The following is a 19427-nucleotide window of genomic DNA, read 5'->3' on the forward strand; positions in this document are numbered from 1 at the left end:
GTTTTGAAGTTTTTGGTGTTTGGTTTTGGTGTCTGCTCGCCATCTTTGCCAGACATAAAGAATCGATTTCCAAATGCTAATGAATGAATCTCATATGAGGCTCCTTTTTCAACTAGAAGGTCAATATTGTATTTCACTTGCGACAAAACAACTAATTATCTGTGCATTTATATGGAACTATGCTTTAGGATATATCCATCTTTACTCTCCTCCCTCCTTACGTCACATTCGGAGATTGATGCATATTGACTGGCAAGATGGCTCGAGCGGACACCAAAACAATCAAAGTCGGTTGTTCAAAACCTCCTTATTAGTAAACTCTGTGTACACAAACAATGCTCGAAGTATCACCTGTGTCTCTACGTGTGAACTCGAGCATTGAAAACAAAGTATCTAGTTGTTTCGAGCCTTCTTAGTGCTGTAAAAAAATCCACATGTCCCTAGTCAAGATAATTGCACGTGCACGCTGTTCTTGAGCAGCCCTAGAGGTCGAGCGTAGATCAAATCGATCAAAGTTAAAGAGAAAGCGGTAATTTTTGATAAAAATGTATGAAGAATTTACTAATGACTGACAATTATAATACTGCTGCAATAAACAAACCCATAAAATAGCTTGAAAGTCCTTATCGATTAAATCCTTTCATGCAGCAACTAAATTAAAATCTATTGTCATATTTTAAATAGATCACATAAAATGTCTGAAACAACATCAGAAATGACAGTCTGGTGGTCAGTGCTCTCAACAGCGCATTCAGCGACCTGGGTTCAATCCCCGTCAATGCTCATCTGGCTCTATTTTGCTTCCACTTTTCCTGTAGTTTTTTATATACTGTACTTTTTAAATATAACACAGATCTTAACTTTTAAAAGACAATTTGTAGTTTACTAAGTAACCTATATAATACATATTTAGCAGATGAATGATTTCAATACATTTAACTTTAAATGTAACTTAAATGTAAAGTTTTTTTATTTAGGGGTACATTTCAAAAGCAGCAACTTGAGTGGACAAAAAAGTAACAGGTGAAAATAAAACGTAAATATATTGTTCATAAGAAGTGTAGTTGATTTAAGCATAATCTTATGCTAGAAGTGTCTAATCTCATAATGTTAGATGTTGACTGGCAATAAGGAGAGCACTGTCATCTATCAGCAGCACAGCTTTACTCCTGCAGATGAACTGTTCTTCAAAGAAAAAAATGGGGTCACTGAGAGCATGGTGGTTGAACAGCATATGCATTTCTATATTTACAGTAGTACAAGAAATGATTGTGTAAAATCATATATGTTACACATATTCTTGACCAATCATTATTACTTGACATGTTACTCAAAACATTTCTGATGGCAAATTATGTGTGCGTTATAGAGCCACAAGTCATCATGTTAAACCCTGGGAGTATGAGACATTTTAAACCACTGGTTTAATATCACACTGTTAAAAAAATTAACTGTAGTTATGCATGTATGTTATTAACTGGCAACAGTTTGTTTAAAGTTAAATGAACATTAAACATTAACACGTCTTTATCTTTACAGAATAAAACTATAAAATAACAGCCTCATGCAAAGCATTCTGTACTTGACTTTTGTGTGTTGTATATCTAAATTAAATCTCCTTTCTGTATGACAGACAATCTGAATTATATATATATATATATATATATATATATATATATATATATATATATATATATATATATATATACAGGGCTTAAAGTTTTCCGGCACCGTGCCGGATCTCCGGCGTGCGGCGTCGGGGACGAATGTAAAAAAAAATCAGTTTAAGTACATGCGTTCGCCTACAAATAGTATGAGAGCCACACATATTTCACTCTAACAAACTAGCCAATCAGAAGTAGGATGGGGCGGGTCTTTGATGTGTGGTTGAGAGCCAGTTGCAGATGCCGAGCGGAGACCGAAGACATTTGCTTGCTGCTTTGACCATAGATATGGCTTTGACTATGTAAATATAAGGAGTGTATAAAAGCGTTACAGGAATTCTCGTCGAGTTGAAATGCTGTCTCGCGATTTCAGTATAAAGTTGCGTTTGTGTCAAAATGTTTGCTTGTATTATATTATTCTGTAAAGCGTTAAAGGGGACATTCCAAGCTACTTTTTTTCAAACTAACATGGTTCCCAGAGGTCTTTATAAGAGAACTGTGAAATTTGTTGGTCAAAATACCGCAAGGATGAAGCACCATAGGTCTGTCTTCAACCTGCAAAAACAGCACTGTCTAGAATGGCAGCTTTTGAGCGTTACCGCCTTATTATGATAATGAGCCCCTGCTGGCCACACCCCCAACTACGTCGAGTCCAAGCTACCATGACAACCGTTCAGCATGAATCCTGAGGGTGAGATGGCTTTTGGAGGTGAAGGAGCGGTACAGCCTTATATGTTTGAGCCTGAGTCAGACCCAGAGCAAGAAGAGGCTCCCGAACAAGTTTTGCAATCACGGATGCAACAAGATGTGTCTGAATGGTAAGTTATAAAGGTTGTGCTTGCAGTCACATCTAAATCTGTTTAGCTCATACCGAACCTATCGTACTGCTATGTTTACCTAAGACGCTTACTTATCTGTTTCGCCAAAAACCCACTGAAAGTGACAGAAGTGTACAAATTGATTTGTCTATGTAACGTTAACGATTATTAAAGATGAATCTGTTGCCTTAATTACAATAATATAGTTAATGTTAATAAAGTAGTTCACGTCCTGTTACCCCAATATAATGTACGCAAACATTGTTTTTAGACACGGTTCGAGTTACAGTGGGGGTTATATAGATTCTAAAATGCATAGATGAATTCTCTCAATTTTTAAAATATTTACGGTTTATTAACAAATTGCACACGTACTTTACAGACTACATTCCCAGTAATGTTTATCAGGCATTATCATTCGAACACTAAATATCTTATGAGCATATTTTTTATTAGTAGATTAAAAGTACAAATAAACTGCACATACAGTTACAATTTTTATACCTCTTTCCTGGCCCAGGTGTACTTGTCACAACTGTGCTACTATGCCTACAGAACCAGAAAATGTATGCTGCATGGAAATACCACAGGTACAATTAAATAATAATAATTAAACGCATTAATAATCTTGTTTCTATTCGTAGTTACTTACCCTTACTGCATATTTAGGTTCAAAGAAGATTACAACAAGTTGAGAATCCTCCGGCATGTATGGTGGACCACCCTGGCCTTGAACCTGTGTGTCTAAATGTATTCTCTCTGCAGAATGCATATAATATCTTTAGAGCTGACTATGGGCCGTTACATCTACGGGGAATACAGCAGTAAGTTGTTTACTGTATATAACTTGCAAGTTGTTTATTCAATAGAATTATTACCAATAACAAGAAATCACATTTACTTAGTTTGCCCTATTTTACATCCTATTTTTGTCATGTCATTCATCTGTGTACGTATTATGAAATATGTTAATAAAACACTGAAAGACGATGAAACAATTATTAAATAGTCTTTATTTGTAAAAAAAAAAAAAAAACACTTGAATAATAAGTACTGCAACATTTTTTAAACTATGTTTGATAAAAAAAAAAAAAAATTACGGATTATCTGTAATCGTTTTAAGTCGTTAAAGATATTTGGCCTACAAAAGCTTTGTAAGCTGGGTTTGGGGCTTTCTGGGCCGGAAAATAAGAGTGGTGAATCCTTCATGCGTAGTTCTACGCATACGACGGGAATTCCCCGACACTCAGGGAGCATATGTAGGATTCAGACCACCCCTTGATTGAACCGTGATACATATCTTTCTATCACTTCTATCCGGTCTGGCTTTTCAAATTGGGATGAGAGATCATCAGGGATGTGGATCTTCTGCACCTCTGCCTCATATGGATCAGGGTCCTCAAAAACTTTCTCAAAAATGAGGTCCATCAGTTCACCAACATAATCTGTAAATCCAAAGAAATGGAAGATACGGTGACTGCTTACTATTTGCAATTTCTAGTAGTCCTTTTGCACATTTTTGTTCACTAAAATTTTATTTTTTGCATTTACGTGTGTCAAGTTATATATATATATATATATATATATATATATATATATATATATATATATATATATATATATATATATATATATATATATATATATATATTTATAATGGAAGAAATTATAATACAGTGTGTATTATATTTGCACGGGTTGTACAATGTCTCGTCAGAATTTTTATTTTTTGTTGTGGTTTGTTTAATAAAAGTTTGTAAAACTTACTGTATGTTGGATCTACTTTTACTGGCTTCGCAGTACATTCTCCTTTTTTGGCCTTGGGGAAGTTAACTTTAAACAGCCGCTCACCAGTTGAGGTTGTTGCTTGTGGGCGCCCAGCATTTTCGTTGAAGTGCATGGCAGCCATGTAGAGTCTGTAGAAGATAAATAATACTCATAAATTTGAAGTTTAAATCTTTAATAAAATGTATGAATTGAATTCATATAAGTATTGCAACTACAATGGTCTATGTACCTGCACAACATTCCAAGAAAAGGAAACACCACGTTTTTGGGTGCAAAACGTAGGATCACGCTGTGAAAAGACTCCAGCGATGATGTCTGGTGGTGAGGGCTCATCTTCTCCACATCTTTCAATATTCTGGTATTACTCAAGGCCTTCTCTAATTTGCAAAATGCCTCTGTTCCTATAAAAAAACATAAATGAGTAATTCAATAGAGTAATGTGTTTTAAATTGTGTTGAACAATATTACTGTATTTTCAGTGATTTTGTAATTGGGACTTTTTACAAACTGTCCCATCATGTAAAACAAAACGAGACAGAATTGTAGAAAATTTTGATTGTTTTTATACTGTGTATGAACAGGCAATACAAATTTTACATTTCAAGTAATAATTAAGAAAACAGACCTGCTTTTGTCCCTCGATGTCCGTGGGGCATGCAAACACTTAGGGAAAACAGGGTCTTCATGGATGTGGACATTTTGGATATGGTTAAGGATAGACATCCACTTCGCCACCCTCTCTGGCCCTGAGGTCGAGGAAGCTGCTGTCCAGTATACATGATTTTTTATACTGCGAAGCCACTTCTTCAGTATGTCACAGTCCTTGTTTTTTGATATCAGGACCAACTTTTTGGATAGTCCTAAAAATACATAAATGTATTTCACTGTTATGCAAATATACAATGTAAATACAATACTACAATGTATATACAATACTACTAAAGAATATAGTATTGTATTTACAATTAGAAAGTACATCTTATTGCGTGCCTATGCTTTGATATTAATGATTAGTAATAATAACTGTAAATTGATCATTTATAATGTCATTAGCCAAACAAACTTTTTGCAAGTGGCCAGGGACCTTCTTTTACTTTTGTTGTGTCGTTCCCTTTATCCAAAAAAGAGGACCATACCTTTTTCTATATGCCAAACATCATAGTAGTGTTTGATCCTGGTCTCCTTCAGGAATTTTTGAATTTGCGGATGGCGGTCTGTCACAACACTATCCAGAGTAACACCACGTTCCTCCAAAAGAGAAAGGCTCCTCTTCAGACCCTCCATCTCCATGTGGTAACTCCCACCGACTTCATTGCTCTGAAATAAAAATAAAAGCATAGTTGCGCATGTTAGCAAAACACAGCAAGGTATTTCAGTGCCATCTCTTCAAAGATGTGATACAATATTTAATTTTTATCACAATAGCATCTAAAATGTATTTTCCTCAGTTCACATTGTGAAAACTTCCCCCATGCACACCACAACGTCTAGAATTTCCCAGCTGACCCTTTCACTAACCTGAACCAGCTGAAGATCAACAATCCTGTTATTCCTGAGATCCATCATGGTGTAGGTGCCATACTTTGCAGAATGACCTTCAAAACAAAACAATAAATTTAATACTTTTACAAGTATAACAATTCTTGATTCATTGCTTTCAAAATAACCCCCATGACAAAACATTATTAGACAATTAAACAAACATTCATAATTACAAACCTGGGGAGTCAGCCCTCATGTCACCTCCTAGTATGACATTCTTTTGTTGTCTTAGCTGCTCCAGTGTGGTATCCTGCAATGTCTTCCACCTGTACACGATGGCAGGCTCGATATATCTCCGTGCAAATCGTCGGAAGGTGGTGTAGCCGAACAGCTGTAGTTGCATTGCCTTGAAGATCTGAAGTCAGATAGGAGAAGAGTTAAGATATACTCATCACCATGATCTGAATACAACCTAGCAACAACACTTTATGTATAGAAATACTTTATACACAGAGTTTATGTCATTACCCTTTTAAGCTTGAAGAAGGAGCCTCCTGAAATGTAAACTGCTGCAGTGAGCTGAAGGTTTCCGGCAGGAGTAGACCCAATAATAGGTTGACTATGCCATATCCTTGAGAACTCACAACGTGGGCAGTTTTGCTCAACTATTAAGTGTGTGCCCATGGTTCTGGTCTTTAGATTAGAATGATGTTGACACCTTGGGCATAACTCAAATAAATCCAGTAGGCAATTCTCATACACGATGTATGTTGATATTTTGTGAGTCGAAGCAGAATTTTCCATTCTGCAAGTACAAAAAATAAATTAATACAAATAAATAAATGGTTTGTATGAATTCTATCCTAAAATGGTTGTTAAATGTCATGTAACTCACGTCAAATCTTCAGTTTCAGTCAAAGTGACTGAGTGTTGAGGATCATATGTGACATCCTGTGGATCTGTAAAGATCACAGATGAGCTACCTTCCAAAGGGTCATCGTCTTCCTCCTCCAGTTCAAAACGGGGCCTTTTGTGCGGTGTTGATGTATGCAATGGTCCTGAAGCTCTGACAGCTGAGGTGCCAATGCCAACATCGGCGCAGGACACAATGGCCCTCATTTATCAAAAGTGCGTACACCAAATTTCCAGCGTACACCTGGCGTACACCCAAAACCACGGTGACTTTCAGATTTATCAATATGGACGTTGCCGTACGGCACGCTCAAATCCTACGCCTGCTCAGGAGGTGGTGTACGCACATTTTGAGTTAGTGCAGAAATGCGCAAACACTTTCTAACACCATAAAACGCACTGACAAACTAAAATATATGATATATTATGACCCACTGTAAAAAAAACAAAAAAACATAGTAATTATAAACTTCAGTGTTTATTTGTATGCAACATGAGCTACAATGTTTAATTTGTGTGACTTTACCAAAGCATTTGATTTGTATGCATATGTATTCCTTAAGTTGCGAGCCGTTTCAGGGCAGAGGACGGTAATACAATCAGAGCGCCTTTTTCCGAAAATTCCGCTCGCTCAGGACCGCTCGTTTAACCCAGAACGCCCTTTGATAATTTGCTAGTTCGAGAATCTGTAAAAACGTCTAGCAATAAGTTATGGAATTCAAGCCTTATACATAAATGTAAAGTAAAAATCAAAGTTAAGATTGGAGAGGAAGAAAATATTGAAAGGGACTGCGGAGAGACTGTAAAAGTTTAGCAATCCTGGAATCTAAAGCGGCACATTGCAAGAAAGCACAAGGATGTGCTCGAAAACATGGTAATAATGCATCAAAAGGTAAGCTAGTTACATACCATTTGATGATAAATAAATAGCTATACATGAATAGGTAAGGTAAAATGCTTGTCTTGAATGGAGCCATAAATCCGATCATGATGACATGCGGACAAAATCATGGCAACGAATTATCTTTTATGCTACATTATGGACAATTCCTTTTCTTTTTTATTCTAAAGTATGGCCATAAATATAAAATTCGTTCCCAATATTCAACAGTTTGTTCCTTGGAATTAATTATTATAATATTTTGTAATTACTATTACAAGTATTATTACTTCAAATTATGAATTAGCCTAGTAAAACATGTGGATGTCGTGGAAACAAATTGTTAATTTGAATTATATCCGCTCCGTATCAAACTGGATCTTAGCTAACAAACAACTGTATGTAAATACAGAAAAACACACTACAAAAGTTACATCATTTTAAAATATTATTTAAAAATAATAAAATAAAAAAAATTTATTTTAGATGTAGGCAACAGTAAATAATAATGATAATAATAATAATAATAATAATAATAAACAATTATTCTTCTAAATATCAATTAAGCGTCATTAATAATAAAAATAATAATACAAATATTACAAAATGTCATGCAATGATTAATGTCTTTAATCCCGCTCTTTAAACTCCCAAATAAAACAATTTTGTTTCTTTCCACTTCCCCGGTTTGTCTTCTTTGCCGTCTTCCATGTGTCAATGTCGTAAAATGAGGGCGTGGGGGAGGTGGAGACTTGAATTTATATGCGCGGGTTATTCTAATGACGATCGTTTTCAGCCGCGGCATTTATGAAGGACAGATATTGCGTACACCTGAATATCAACGGTACGCACAGTTTCATAAATCAGGCGGTGAGAGGAGTGTAAGCATAATCTTACGCCAACATATACGCCCGTTCCTACGCAAGAATGATAAATGAGGGCCATTGTCTGTCTGTGTGCCTTTGATAATTGAAATCAGACATTCTCTGTCATATTTTTTTACACCAATTAAAAAACTATTTCAAGACATTTCAACTAATTACAAATGTACTATGAAGAATAACAACCGTCATATAAATTGCAGATTTACAAACCTTTGCTTCTAAATGGATGTGATAGAGTCTTCATAGACAGCTGTGTGCCATATGTACGTGGAGGTGGACGATCCGTCTGACAGGCCGCATCAACAAACTGCTTAGATGTGCTTGCCTAAACCGTAAAGGGAAAAATAAAATTATTAATGCATGTTTAGTCACACTTCACACTACATATAAGTTTATATTACACAGTAAACATTGGACATTTTTTTAGCTATGAAGCCTATATTTTAGCAGAATAATAATACAGTAAAACATTACTTTGTTTGAATGGGTCCTACATATTATCACTATGCTCTAGTTGTACATTAATTTAGTGAGATGTTGATAATAGTCGTCTCGCAGTCAAGAGGTGATCACACATCTTTATGACCTAAGTTACATCTTTACAAGTGAGGACCAACACTATAAACAGCATATCTGTTTGCCTAACAGAGCCACAGACAGAAGGCTACTGTTTAACTTAAGTGTGCTTTAAAATTATATGAATTGTCTAATGCTCTTATTTAAATATCTCGGAAAGAAATACTACATTTAAGCAATACACTTTGCCTTAATCAACTTCTTAGCAGTCAAATAAAACGTATCAGTGCTTGTTGTAATCAAACCATAAAAGCAAGCAATTAGCAAATTATCTACAGTGCAAATGAACATTACATTAGTAGTTTAAGATGTTTTGAGTCGAATGCATAAGCTTATATATTTCGGTCAAACACACCATTTGTTTGTGCTAGTAAGTTAGCTTATTTGTAGTGTAACTGTAGCGTTATCGTTGCTAAGGGAAAGCGCGAACTGAAAATCGTACTGCCGTAAAACATTAAATTACTTTTAAATACTTACGTTTCCTTCATCTGCAGCTTTGGCTCGTTGAGTTGGAATAGCTCCCTCGTTCAGGAACAACTTCGAAGCGAATCCAGCTTCATACGGTCCAAGGTTCACAAAGCACTCCGGCTTGAAGTGATGTGCACACACATGCAGGTTTTTGCTTACGATTTCGGGAGGATTTCCATCGAAAATGAAATCAATCCACTGTAGTCTTGTCACCTCTGAGGTAGAGACTTTAAATAATGATTTGTGCTGGTCTGTGCAACCAACAACGGAACAATTAGCATGCTTAGCTCTAACTTTTGCCATATCGCTACAACCGGTAGAACGTAGACTCGCGTGCGAAAACTAAATGTCAGCCCGGGGGTGGAAACATGCAGACTAAGGGGCGGTGACATTACGATAGGCCCCCTACCCACGTCACTGGGGGAGCAGGATCTGACTGGCCTATTTTTTCACATGGTTGCAGAGAAAGCCTTACCAAAACAAAGTTACAGGGATGTCATTTTTCGCGTTTTCTACGTTATTAGATGCACCTGGGAGCAAGTTAAGTCCCTTAAAAACGGAAAAAGTCGGATTTTCGTGGAATGTCCCCTTTAACGCACGCAGCCACGCAAACCATCACCCTGACGAACACACGCATACATTCGCGCCTCTTGATGGTTCGTTATTCTGGTGCGTGCATGCGTTAGTGGATGTGATTACAGAATAATATGATGACAAGAAGCACGCGGAGCTCTTGATGCAAAAGACAAGTGCACTTGACTGGCTTTCCAGACACCTAGGATTGTTTAAGTCGCAACATCATTTGAATTAAGTAACTTTAATGTTACATTATCCACTTCAAATGAAGGGTGCAAAGATTGTGTAATAAATATTAGATCAATAATAAATATTAGGGGTGTGACGAGATCTCGTGGAGGTGAAATGCTGGCCGTTTTTCAAATTAATTAGTAGACTGCAGGGTTGCCAACTTTGGTGATTTGTCTGGAGTGAGATTTCTCCCCAAACATGCGTATGCAGCGGTCTACTGGAAATTGTAGCCAGTGGCCACTGCTGCCGCCACCACAAGTTTACCATCTAAACTTACACCGACTACATTACGTTTCTTTTTGTTCACTGTTACTTTGACTATTTGGTTTATTATGTGATTGTTATGATCAGGGCATTGCTGAAAGAGAGCTGAAAGTTCATCAAGCTTCCCTGAATAAAGTATGGTTGATTAACTAAGGTCATAATCTATGAGGTTAATACATGAGTGAGGACTATACATTGCATTTATTCTACTTAATCATCAACTCGTGATCTTATTCAATAGGTTGTGCTAGTAAACTGAGGTTAATACACAGATGAGGTTAATTCTTTTTTTTTTTGTTTGCATAAAACACGGTGAATAAAACAATGCATGGTGCTTATATTCAGGAATTTACTATATATTGGGCACTTAGAATGGTCCATTAGCCTCCTGTCTGTCATAAGAATTTGCTTTGGCTATATTCACATGTTTATTATCTAGGTCAGGTGTAACAAATAATCATCTTATAATGCAAGGCTGAATTTTAAACTTCTCACGTTTGATTTTTTACTGTCTGTTAATGAAGAAGTAATTTTAGGAAATCTAAATTCCATAATAAACCTTAAACTTACTTCAATAGAAGAGCTCAACACCAAGGATTTTTGCCAAAAAAGTAATTTATTTAATTTATATTAAATAATAAGTTATTTTATATTTAAAGTAAATATGGATTAATCCTTTTTTTTACAAAGTTACAGAAGTTACAGTCAAGACCAGTGAGTGATTTTCTCTACTTTTATTTAACTTAAATGACTTCAACACGTATACTGTTTGCAATAAAATGTTTACATTCGGTTAAGACATCAATGGTTTACCATGATACTCATTAAGACAGCTACATTCACAAATGTTATGTGAATATGTTCGTTTAAGCCAAAAGACAAACATGGGCTTATTTAAACTCTGTGCACGCGCGCTACCGGTTGATGAAGCGTTGTGCCTTGCACGATGCGTCAGATTTACAAGTTCAAGGCTGTGAATCTAATCATTATACAGCTGTATTTTGATTACTTACATCTTTCTTGCACTTCCACTTTCTGAGGAATCGCGCAGCTGTCCTCCTTTGAGATGCACCTCTGTCTGTGATTTGATTCGTCATCTGGAATCAATTTCAATTTGACTTACTTTCTTAACAGGGCGCAGCACAGACCTTGTGACATCACACTACCGCGAGATCGATTTAAAAGCATACGGAGTCATTTACTGTTGAGTCGGTCTCGCGGTGCTAAGACGTCACAGGCAGATCGGTCTGCGCGGCGCCGCAAGAAGCTAAACAAGCACTGAGCGTTGGGTTAAATAATACGAAGACAAAGACCTCAGTGGTGGGTATGGCCATGCACATGAGTGGAAAAACATACAGCAGAGAAGAATGTCTATTTTAGCGTGAGATTTCTTTTTGGAGCGTGAGAGCGTGAGATTGAGGCTGAATGCGTGAAAAGACTGTCTTATTAGGGAATATTAAGAATTATAAAGTTTACTAAATGTATTTAGTTGATCACGTTGTTGTAATATGCTTATGACTTGCGAATGCAATGCTCAGTTAACCAGTTAACATAAATAAACCTTGATGACGTATGCATGCATATGCGACGTCCCGAGAATGCAGCTTTCTGTTTGAACATTTCACAGTGCCTGTATTATATATGTCTTTTACTGCATGTGCGCTTTTGTTTGGGTTCCCAATAATGTTCGTTTGGGAAATCAAATCGTATAAAGTCTGAGACGCATTGGGATTGTCTGTTGATCATGTTGTCTCAGTGGAGATTAAACCCTTATCTAAGTTTATATGATTTAATGTCTGCATGCTCTTGCAAGAATGACAGTGAGTGTATCATTTCTAGTGTAAAGAATTTGACAAATATTAAAGATTCAAATGAATTTAAACGTTGGCTAAAAATAAACATTTCTCCGTCTAAAGTTAAAGTGTAAATAACATCCGCGAGACGAGTCCTCTAGCGCCCTCTGCAGGCATTTGTTATAATACATAATGCTGGTTTATTACACAGGCCACATATAAATGTAATGTGTTTGTTATTGTAATGTTGTTTAATGTAACTTGGTTTTGATACTTTATTTACAATTATTATTGGATCATAATTATTATGTCATTTTAAAGGTTATTGCTCACTTGAGTCTATTTTTATTACCAAAAATATCAAATTACTTCACTATCAATTAGCAAAATAATTGTCTGGGACAGTCCTAGATTAGTTAAATCATTTAAAAATAATGTGTTTTCAGTTTCCCATTTATTTAATCACTGAGGATTTCTTAAAAAAGTGTAAAAATCTCGTCTCCTCATAAACCCAATCTCGTGTCTCGTCACACCCCTAATAAATATTTATTAAATGCTCACTCTAATTATTATACAAACATTAAACATGTTTTGACCAACAATGAATCTCATTTAACATGTTGTGTATGTTGCTTGTGTGCCCTATTATTATATACATATGTGACCCGCTCTGGCGAAATGAGTCGGAAGTCGCAACGTTCCGTTTTAAGATATGAGCCGATAATGTGGAAAAACAATGAAATTATCAAAAAAAATATTTTTAGCTAATATCAAAGAACAGACATTAAAAAACAATCTCCCAAAGTTTCGTAGTCCAAATAGTTGAGTAAAGGTGTTTAAATGACTATTAAAGTTGAAACAGTTTTACTAAATGCGCTGGAAATGAACATTGCTTCTCTCAAATCCTCTCTTCACCTCCGAGCATTTCGGGGATCCCCTGAAACGTCACTATCTCTCCAAATAAGGTGTTACACGTTGTTTTAGAGCCAATTAGAAATCTTCATAAAGGCTGATCATTTGTCAATGGGAAACCCCGGGGCACGCGATTGCCCCAGCCATCCTCCTGTCATACTCACAGAACTCTCCTCTCCTATTTAACTCCTTTTTGAATTGGTTACACTGTTATTGTCAACTAACCTACACAAAGATATGATTACATAGGCAAGCATTATTGTTCTCATTTTCTCTCACACGCGAACGCGCGCGCGCACACGCGCGAACACGCATGCACACGCGCGCGCACACACACACACACACACACACACACACACACACACACACACATTGTTTTGTGGGGACAATCCATAGACATAATGTTCTATTCCCTTCCCCTAACTCAAACCCCAACCAACACAGACACCTTTATGTTACTTCACATTTTCAATAAACATCATTCTGTTTGATTTATAAGCTAGTTTCCTAGTTTACTGTAATGGCATTTATATATTAATGTCTTTGGTCAAATTAAGCTGTAAAATAAATAGTTTATCCCTTTAAAATGCAATGGATTTTGAAAGATATCTACAAAAAACGGGCAAAAAACTTTAAAGGCTTTTTTCTCAGGTTTTCAGTTGGAAAAAGAGGACAGACAACCTTAATTCAAATGTCTATATCTTTAAAACCATTCAAGGTATGACTTTGACTAGGATATCATTTGAAAGCTTATGGTCTCCTCTTTTCATTGATACCAAAATCTCAATTTTGAAATTTGGGTCACTGTGACTCATTTTGCTGGATCAGGTCACATATATGCAACCAAAGATTTTACTAATAGAGCACAAAATTGTTAATAAGAACATAAAATCCCTCATAGATCTAGCGACTTATTTTTACTCTCATAATGCACCACATTGATGTATTTACCTTTAAATGCACAAAGTGACTGATTTTGTTCAGTCTGACGGTTGACTTTGGGGCATAGTAAATGATGCCAAAAAGTTAAAATTTTTTGTGTTTGCACCATATTTTAGTGAAATATATTTTGAGTAACCTTTCTTTTGTATTGGTGTTTCAAATAGCCCATCATAATCTGTAGTTTAAGCTTGTCAAGTGTTAATGGCAGATAAGTTACTAGTTAGTTTCAACAATGTTTTCAACAATGTGTCCACCCTGGCCCCCGGCAAAAGTTCAGGCTCAGGATTTTTTTTGCTTTAACACCTGTATATATATATATATATATATATATATATATATATATATATATATATATATATATATATATATATATATATATATATATATATTTCATCAATACATTGCAATTATATGGATTTAGATACATCTTAAATTTAGATACAAATTTTACTGCTATTATCCTTATATTGGGGTAGTTAAGATTATCATTTATATTCAACATTTGATAGGCCTATAATATACCATATTATGAAACACATGTCTATATTGTATTAATTATTATTGTAACAGAATTTATCAAATTTAATATATAAGTTGATTTTCTTTAATTGTTAGATTAATAGTGGTTAATAAAGTCAAATAAAATGTCAAAGGGTCAGCTGTAATATCACTGCATTCACAGTTCAGTGTTAGTGGAAGTCTAGTTAAGCAACAACTGTGGCTTAACCTGACAGTTAGGCTGCCCCGGACCAGGCTAGTTTGCAAGTATAAGTTTCCATAGTAACCGGAGTTGAACTAGTTCAAGTTTGTTTTATGAAACGAAATCCACCAGCAATAAGCCAGACTTAACAAAATAAGCCTGACTTATTCTGTAATCTAGTTTTATGAAATAGCCCTCTGCTGATATTCATGAATAAACAACACACACAAGACATTTATTCTCACCGGGTGTCCACATAAAACAAACACTCAAGAGTCACACAACATCTTGTCCATCATGAACACAAACACTTGAGGAAATAAGATCATGTGTTCAACCTGACAGACTCCAATCAATGGCTCTCATTCACTAAGCATGAAATGTGTGTACAGACATTTTAATAAACAAATCATGATTCAACAAAAACCTTCATACTAAAATTTCTTCTAAATGTGCGCAATAATCATGAACGAGACAAAAATAACTCTATATATCTGTGTTATATATTTTATACATATTTTCCTATGATTATTGCATGATTATTGGTCTAAGTTGTTCTTACAATTTTGCATACATTTAGAAGAAATTTTAGTATGAAAGTTTTTGTTGAATCATAATTTATGAAAACGTCTGTACACACATTACACGCATACATTCATGCATATGCATACTTAGTGAATGAGACCCAATGTCTTTGAATATGATTTAATCACGACCGAATCCTCCTCATCAGAAAGTTTATATAGGATAGATACATGACAGTGTCACATAATTTATCTCTAATATGATTTATTCTTCATATCTGCAATTCAGAAACTCCTCTCTGTTACCATGCAGACGAAAACAAATTTAACTTTTTTGATGACCTTTAACAAGTCATGGGGTTTAAATTTTAATCATTTAACCACACGTACTTACTCTATTTCAACACATTTTGTTGTCAAAAGCATACAGTACAAATGTTCAAACCTGTAAGAAAAAGACATGTTAGTTATAATTAGTTATGATTCATTTCAATTTCCTTCACAACGTGCAACAAAACTCCTCTGTTAAAATGAATTACAAGTGTGAGTCATGAACTCAATACAGATTTATGAAGAAATGTTCATGTGGTTTAGGACATCTGACACTAATAGTCAGCTGTGTGATGGATTCATTTGACATTTAAACACACAGTGTCTCAGTTACTGAGGGATTGAAAGAGGAACATTACATGAAGAGATGGAGGTTACAGATTTGTGGACAAACTTTGTAGTTTTGTATAATTCACATAAAGTCTCTGTTCTCTACAGGTTGAGTTTGTGTGATATCACAGATGAAGGTTGTGTTGCTCTGACTTCAGCTCTAAAATCAAACCCATCACACCTGAGAGAACTGAATCTGTCCATTAATAATCTCACATATTCAGGCAAGAAGCTGATCTCTAAACTAAAAGATGATCCACATTATAAACTACAGACAGTATGGTGAGTAGAGCTCATTTAGATAAATGTTTAAAGTAAACTCATGCAGTTTAATTTAAATCCTAGAATATAAATATTAGAAATAAATGTAAATTGATCTGCTGCTGTTATAGGCTGTGTATCATTTAAACCCAACAAACAGAAAATATGAAGTGTACATGAACAACACTTGATGCTTTGTCAGATCAACACAATAAGAATTCAACACAATGTCTGAGTCTGTTTACTAACTGTGATGTTGAGTTTGTTCACTCCAGGATTTAATACTGTGATCTTACTCTTCTTACACATTATATATGATGTTTGTTAATGGAGTTTGTTTGATAGGCCGACACCTCTATAGTTATGCACACTTGACTAGATGTTCATCTTAAACTCTTTTTATAACAACTTGTGTTTTATTTCATGTTTTAAGCATTATTTATCAAATCATCAGAATACAGACAGAAATAACAACACAAACACAATATATACACAACAGATCAACACAAAGTACAGATGATAAATGACAGAGATGAAGATTAGAAAAAAGAAGAGAAAGTCAACTCTTAAAATCTGATGGACACTTCACACAACTCTCTGTCGAGCTTTGACATTGATGCTGTTTCTCTTTATTTACACGACTGTCAACCCCCAGGACTTTTAATATAAAGCATCACCTTCATTTTCTTACTGTTTGTGTGTGAACTCATAAAAGTGTCAGTGTGTCATTATATTATACTACATACATATCAATACATTCATCTCTTACATTGACATCAAATATTCAGAGGAAATAGATGAAATGTGTTTTTGTATTGTTGTAGCTCATGTGTATGTGATAAACAGATTGTTGACATGTTTATTATGTTGAAGATTTCATTTCTATCACTGACTGACAGCACGTATAGTTTGTTTTTCTATCTCTTCATCTGACACTGATGATGATCTCATATCTGATTGACTTTCTTTTTTTTATTCAGGATTTATGGACAGACACAGTAAAGATGTAAAGATGTCTGATCTTCAGTATGATCTGATGGTGAATAAGAAGACACAATAGTGACATCACTTCCTCTTAACCGTATGAGTTGATTATTCAGTACAGGATCTGATCTGTGACTTTATCTAAATCTGACTTTGAAGTGTTGGAGGTAAATCTTCATCCTAACTCAGCTTCTGTCTACACATTTCCTATAAGAGTGATTTATCAGTCAGTGTAAGAGGAGCAAGAAATCTCATAGGATCATAAACTGAAGTAAATACTGACAAGATTCCTCTTCTTCTACACTGTTGGGGTTTTTAACTTCATCTTAAACTGAAATGTGTTCAAGTTCAGCACAACATTGAAGACTCGCAGCTCATTTATCTCTAAATCCAAATATTGGACGTCTTTGCTTTTGTGTTCTTCAGGATCTGACTGCAGGACTTTTTGATGATTATCTGATCAATTACAAAAAAAAAAGTTGAGACACTGAATGAAATATAAATAAAATTACAATGCAATCATTTTTTAATCTTATAAATTCATGTCTGATACTTCCAGATGTGAAAGCTGCTCATTTAGACGCTAATCCTCCTCCATACCAACAGAGATGAAGGCTTTTGATGTGAGCACTGATAACAATACAGATGATCTCTCTCCTCTTTAGTTTCCAAACTTTGATTTGTCTGATCACAGAACAGTTTTGTCTCAGTCCATTTGAAATCAGACAGAAGAGCATTTCTGGATCTTGTTTCCATTGGGCTTCTTCTTTGCATGATAAAGCTTTAAGCAGCATTTGTGGATGATAAAGTGAATTGTGTTAACAGACAGTGATTTCTGGAGGTGTTTCTGATCTCATGCAGTGATTTTCAGGACTGAATCAGGTCTGTGTTTCATTCAGTGAGGACATCACAGACATCTAATATTGATTTTACTCCCTCACACACAGAGATTGTTTGAATATTTTGATGATATTATTAGTAGATCAGTGTCCTTCCTTCATAATGTTTTAAAACACCTGATTCAACTCATCAGACTCCTTCCAGAATGATTGAAATGTCTCCATAATGAAAACATCAACAAGATGATGAGTTCAATCTGCTGTTTTATCTGCTTTCTACTCTGTTGTATTTGTTTTTTGTATTTGTTAAGATAATAAAAGTTTATTTTGAATCTACTGTTGTGTGTCATATCTCAGTGTTTGAATCATTGTGCTTCATTTTGCTCTGAGATGAATCTCATGAACAGATCTGAGAACAGTTTTTGTGTTGGAGCTTTTAGACGTCAATCTGATGTTCTGCTAATGGAGTAAATGATGAAGAGAGACGTCAGTCAACATAATGTACAGAGACTGATCATACAGTGTGTGTATCTTTGGATTATTTCTTATGTGATAGTCATATTTTGATAGTGATGTAATATTACAGCTGATGTTACAGTGACATTAATTCTGTCAGATTAAATTCAACAGAAGTGTAAAGTGATTTACTAGAAGATCTTCTGCAGAAACATCCTTCAAGTTCACACAAACACATCTAATAATGCACAACTAGACCATCTTCCTCTTTTTTTAATTAAAAAAAGAGTTTTTCACTTCTGAAGACAGATTACATTTTAAAAGAGTCAAAGCACAAGAACCGAGTGCTCAGAAAAGCCCTATTTGTTTAATGATGTCAGTATTGATAACCCAATCATGACTTGTTGAGCTTCAGTGATCTGTCTGAACTACTGCATCAGATATCAATAATTTAACAGCTGGAGATATCAAGACAGACATAACCTCTCTCTGTCTCTCTCTCTCTCTCCATATTATATTACAGGAATGAGATTATTCTGCTTATACATATATATAAAATCTGAAGTCACAATAAAAGTCACTTTATTGTTGTTAAAACAGATATTGTGATCTTTCAGAATGATCAGCGTCTGTAAGTAAAAATAATAACAGCACTGAAGAATGACATCACTGAGTGTTTACTGTTTAACTCCATAATCACAAATTCACATAAAATTAGTGAAATTAGATGTCTTAGTGATTATCATACAGTCTTATCTGAATGTAAACTTTTTTTTGCATTCGGTCTTAAAGCCTAATAAACAGTACCTGTTG

General features: G+C 35.0%; 1 protein-coding gene and 1 long non-coding RNA gene across 2 annotated transcripts in view; one reads left to right on the top strand and one right to left on the bottom strand.

Annotated features, from left to right (window-relative positions):
* LOC141361380 (uncharacterized) overlaps nucleotides 1-16275 on the top strand; it is a 73181-nt gene extending 56906 nt beyond the window's left edge. The window contains exon 3 of the long non-coding RNA XR_012367435.1: nucleotides 16183-16275. This is a non-coding gene — a long non-coding RNA (uncharacterized lncRNA). The remainder of the gene's footprint in view (nucleotides 1-16182) is intronic.
* LOC129435163 (uncharacterized) lies at nucleotides 3787-10060 on the bottom strand. The gene is made up of 11 exons (XM_073862817.1): nucleotides 9482-10060; nucleotides 8639-8753; nucleotides 8490-8504; nucleotides 6648-6861; nucleotides 6281-6557; nucleotides 5990-6167; nucleotides 5789-5865; nucleotides 5407-5587; nucleotides 4500-5130; nucleotides 4250-4398; nucleotides 3787-3927 (listed from the first exon to the last, which is right to left on the bottom strand). The coding sequence occupies exons 1-9, from the start codon at nucleotides 9773-9775 to the stop codon at nucleotides 4871-4873; spliced, it is 1611 nt and encodes a 536-aa protein (XP_073718918.1). The 5' UTR covers nucleotides 9776-10060; the 3' UTR covers nucleotides 3787-3927; nucleotides 4250-4398; nucleotides 4500-4870.
* Nucleotides 16276-19427: the final 3152 nt, after the last annotated feature.

Source organism: Misgurnus anguillicaudatus, chromosome 24, assembly GCF_027580225.2.
Source record: "Misgurnus anguillicaudatus chromosome 24, ASM2758022v2, whole genome shotgun sequence".
NCBI classification, from domain to species: Eukaryota; Metazoa; Chordata; class Actinopteri; order Cypriniformes; family Cobitidae; genus Misgurnus; species Misgurnus anguillicaudatus.

Excerpts from the sequence above, each read along its gene's own strand:
- LOC129435163 (XM_073862817.1), bottom strand. The coding sequence starts at position 9,775 with ATGGCAAAAGTTAGAGCTAAGCATGCTAATTGTTCCGTTGTTGGTTGC. Across the intron at positions 5,588-5,788 it reads TTGATCTTCAGCTGGTTCAG|AGCAATGAAGTCGGTGGGAG; the intron begins GTTAGTGAAAGG and ends TTTTTATTTCAG. Across the intron at positions 5,131-5,406 it reads TGTTTGGCATATAGAAAAAG|GACTATCCAAAAAGTTGGTC; the intron begins GTATGGTCCTCT and ends ATGTATTTTTAG.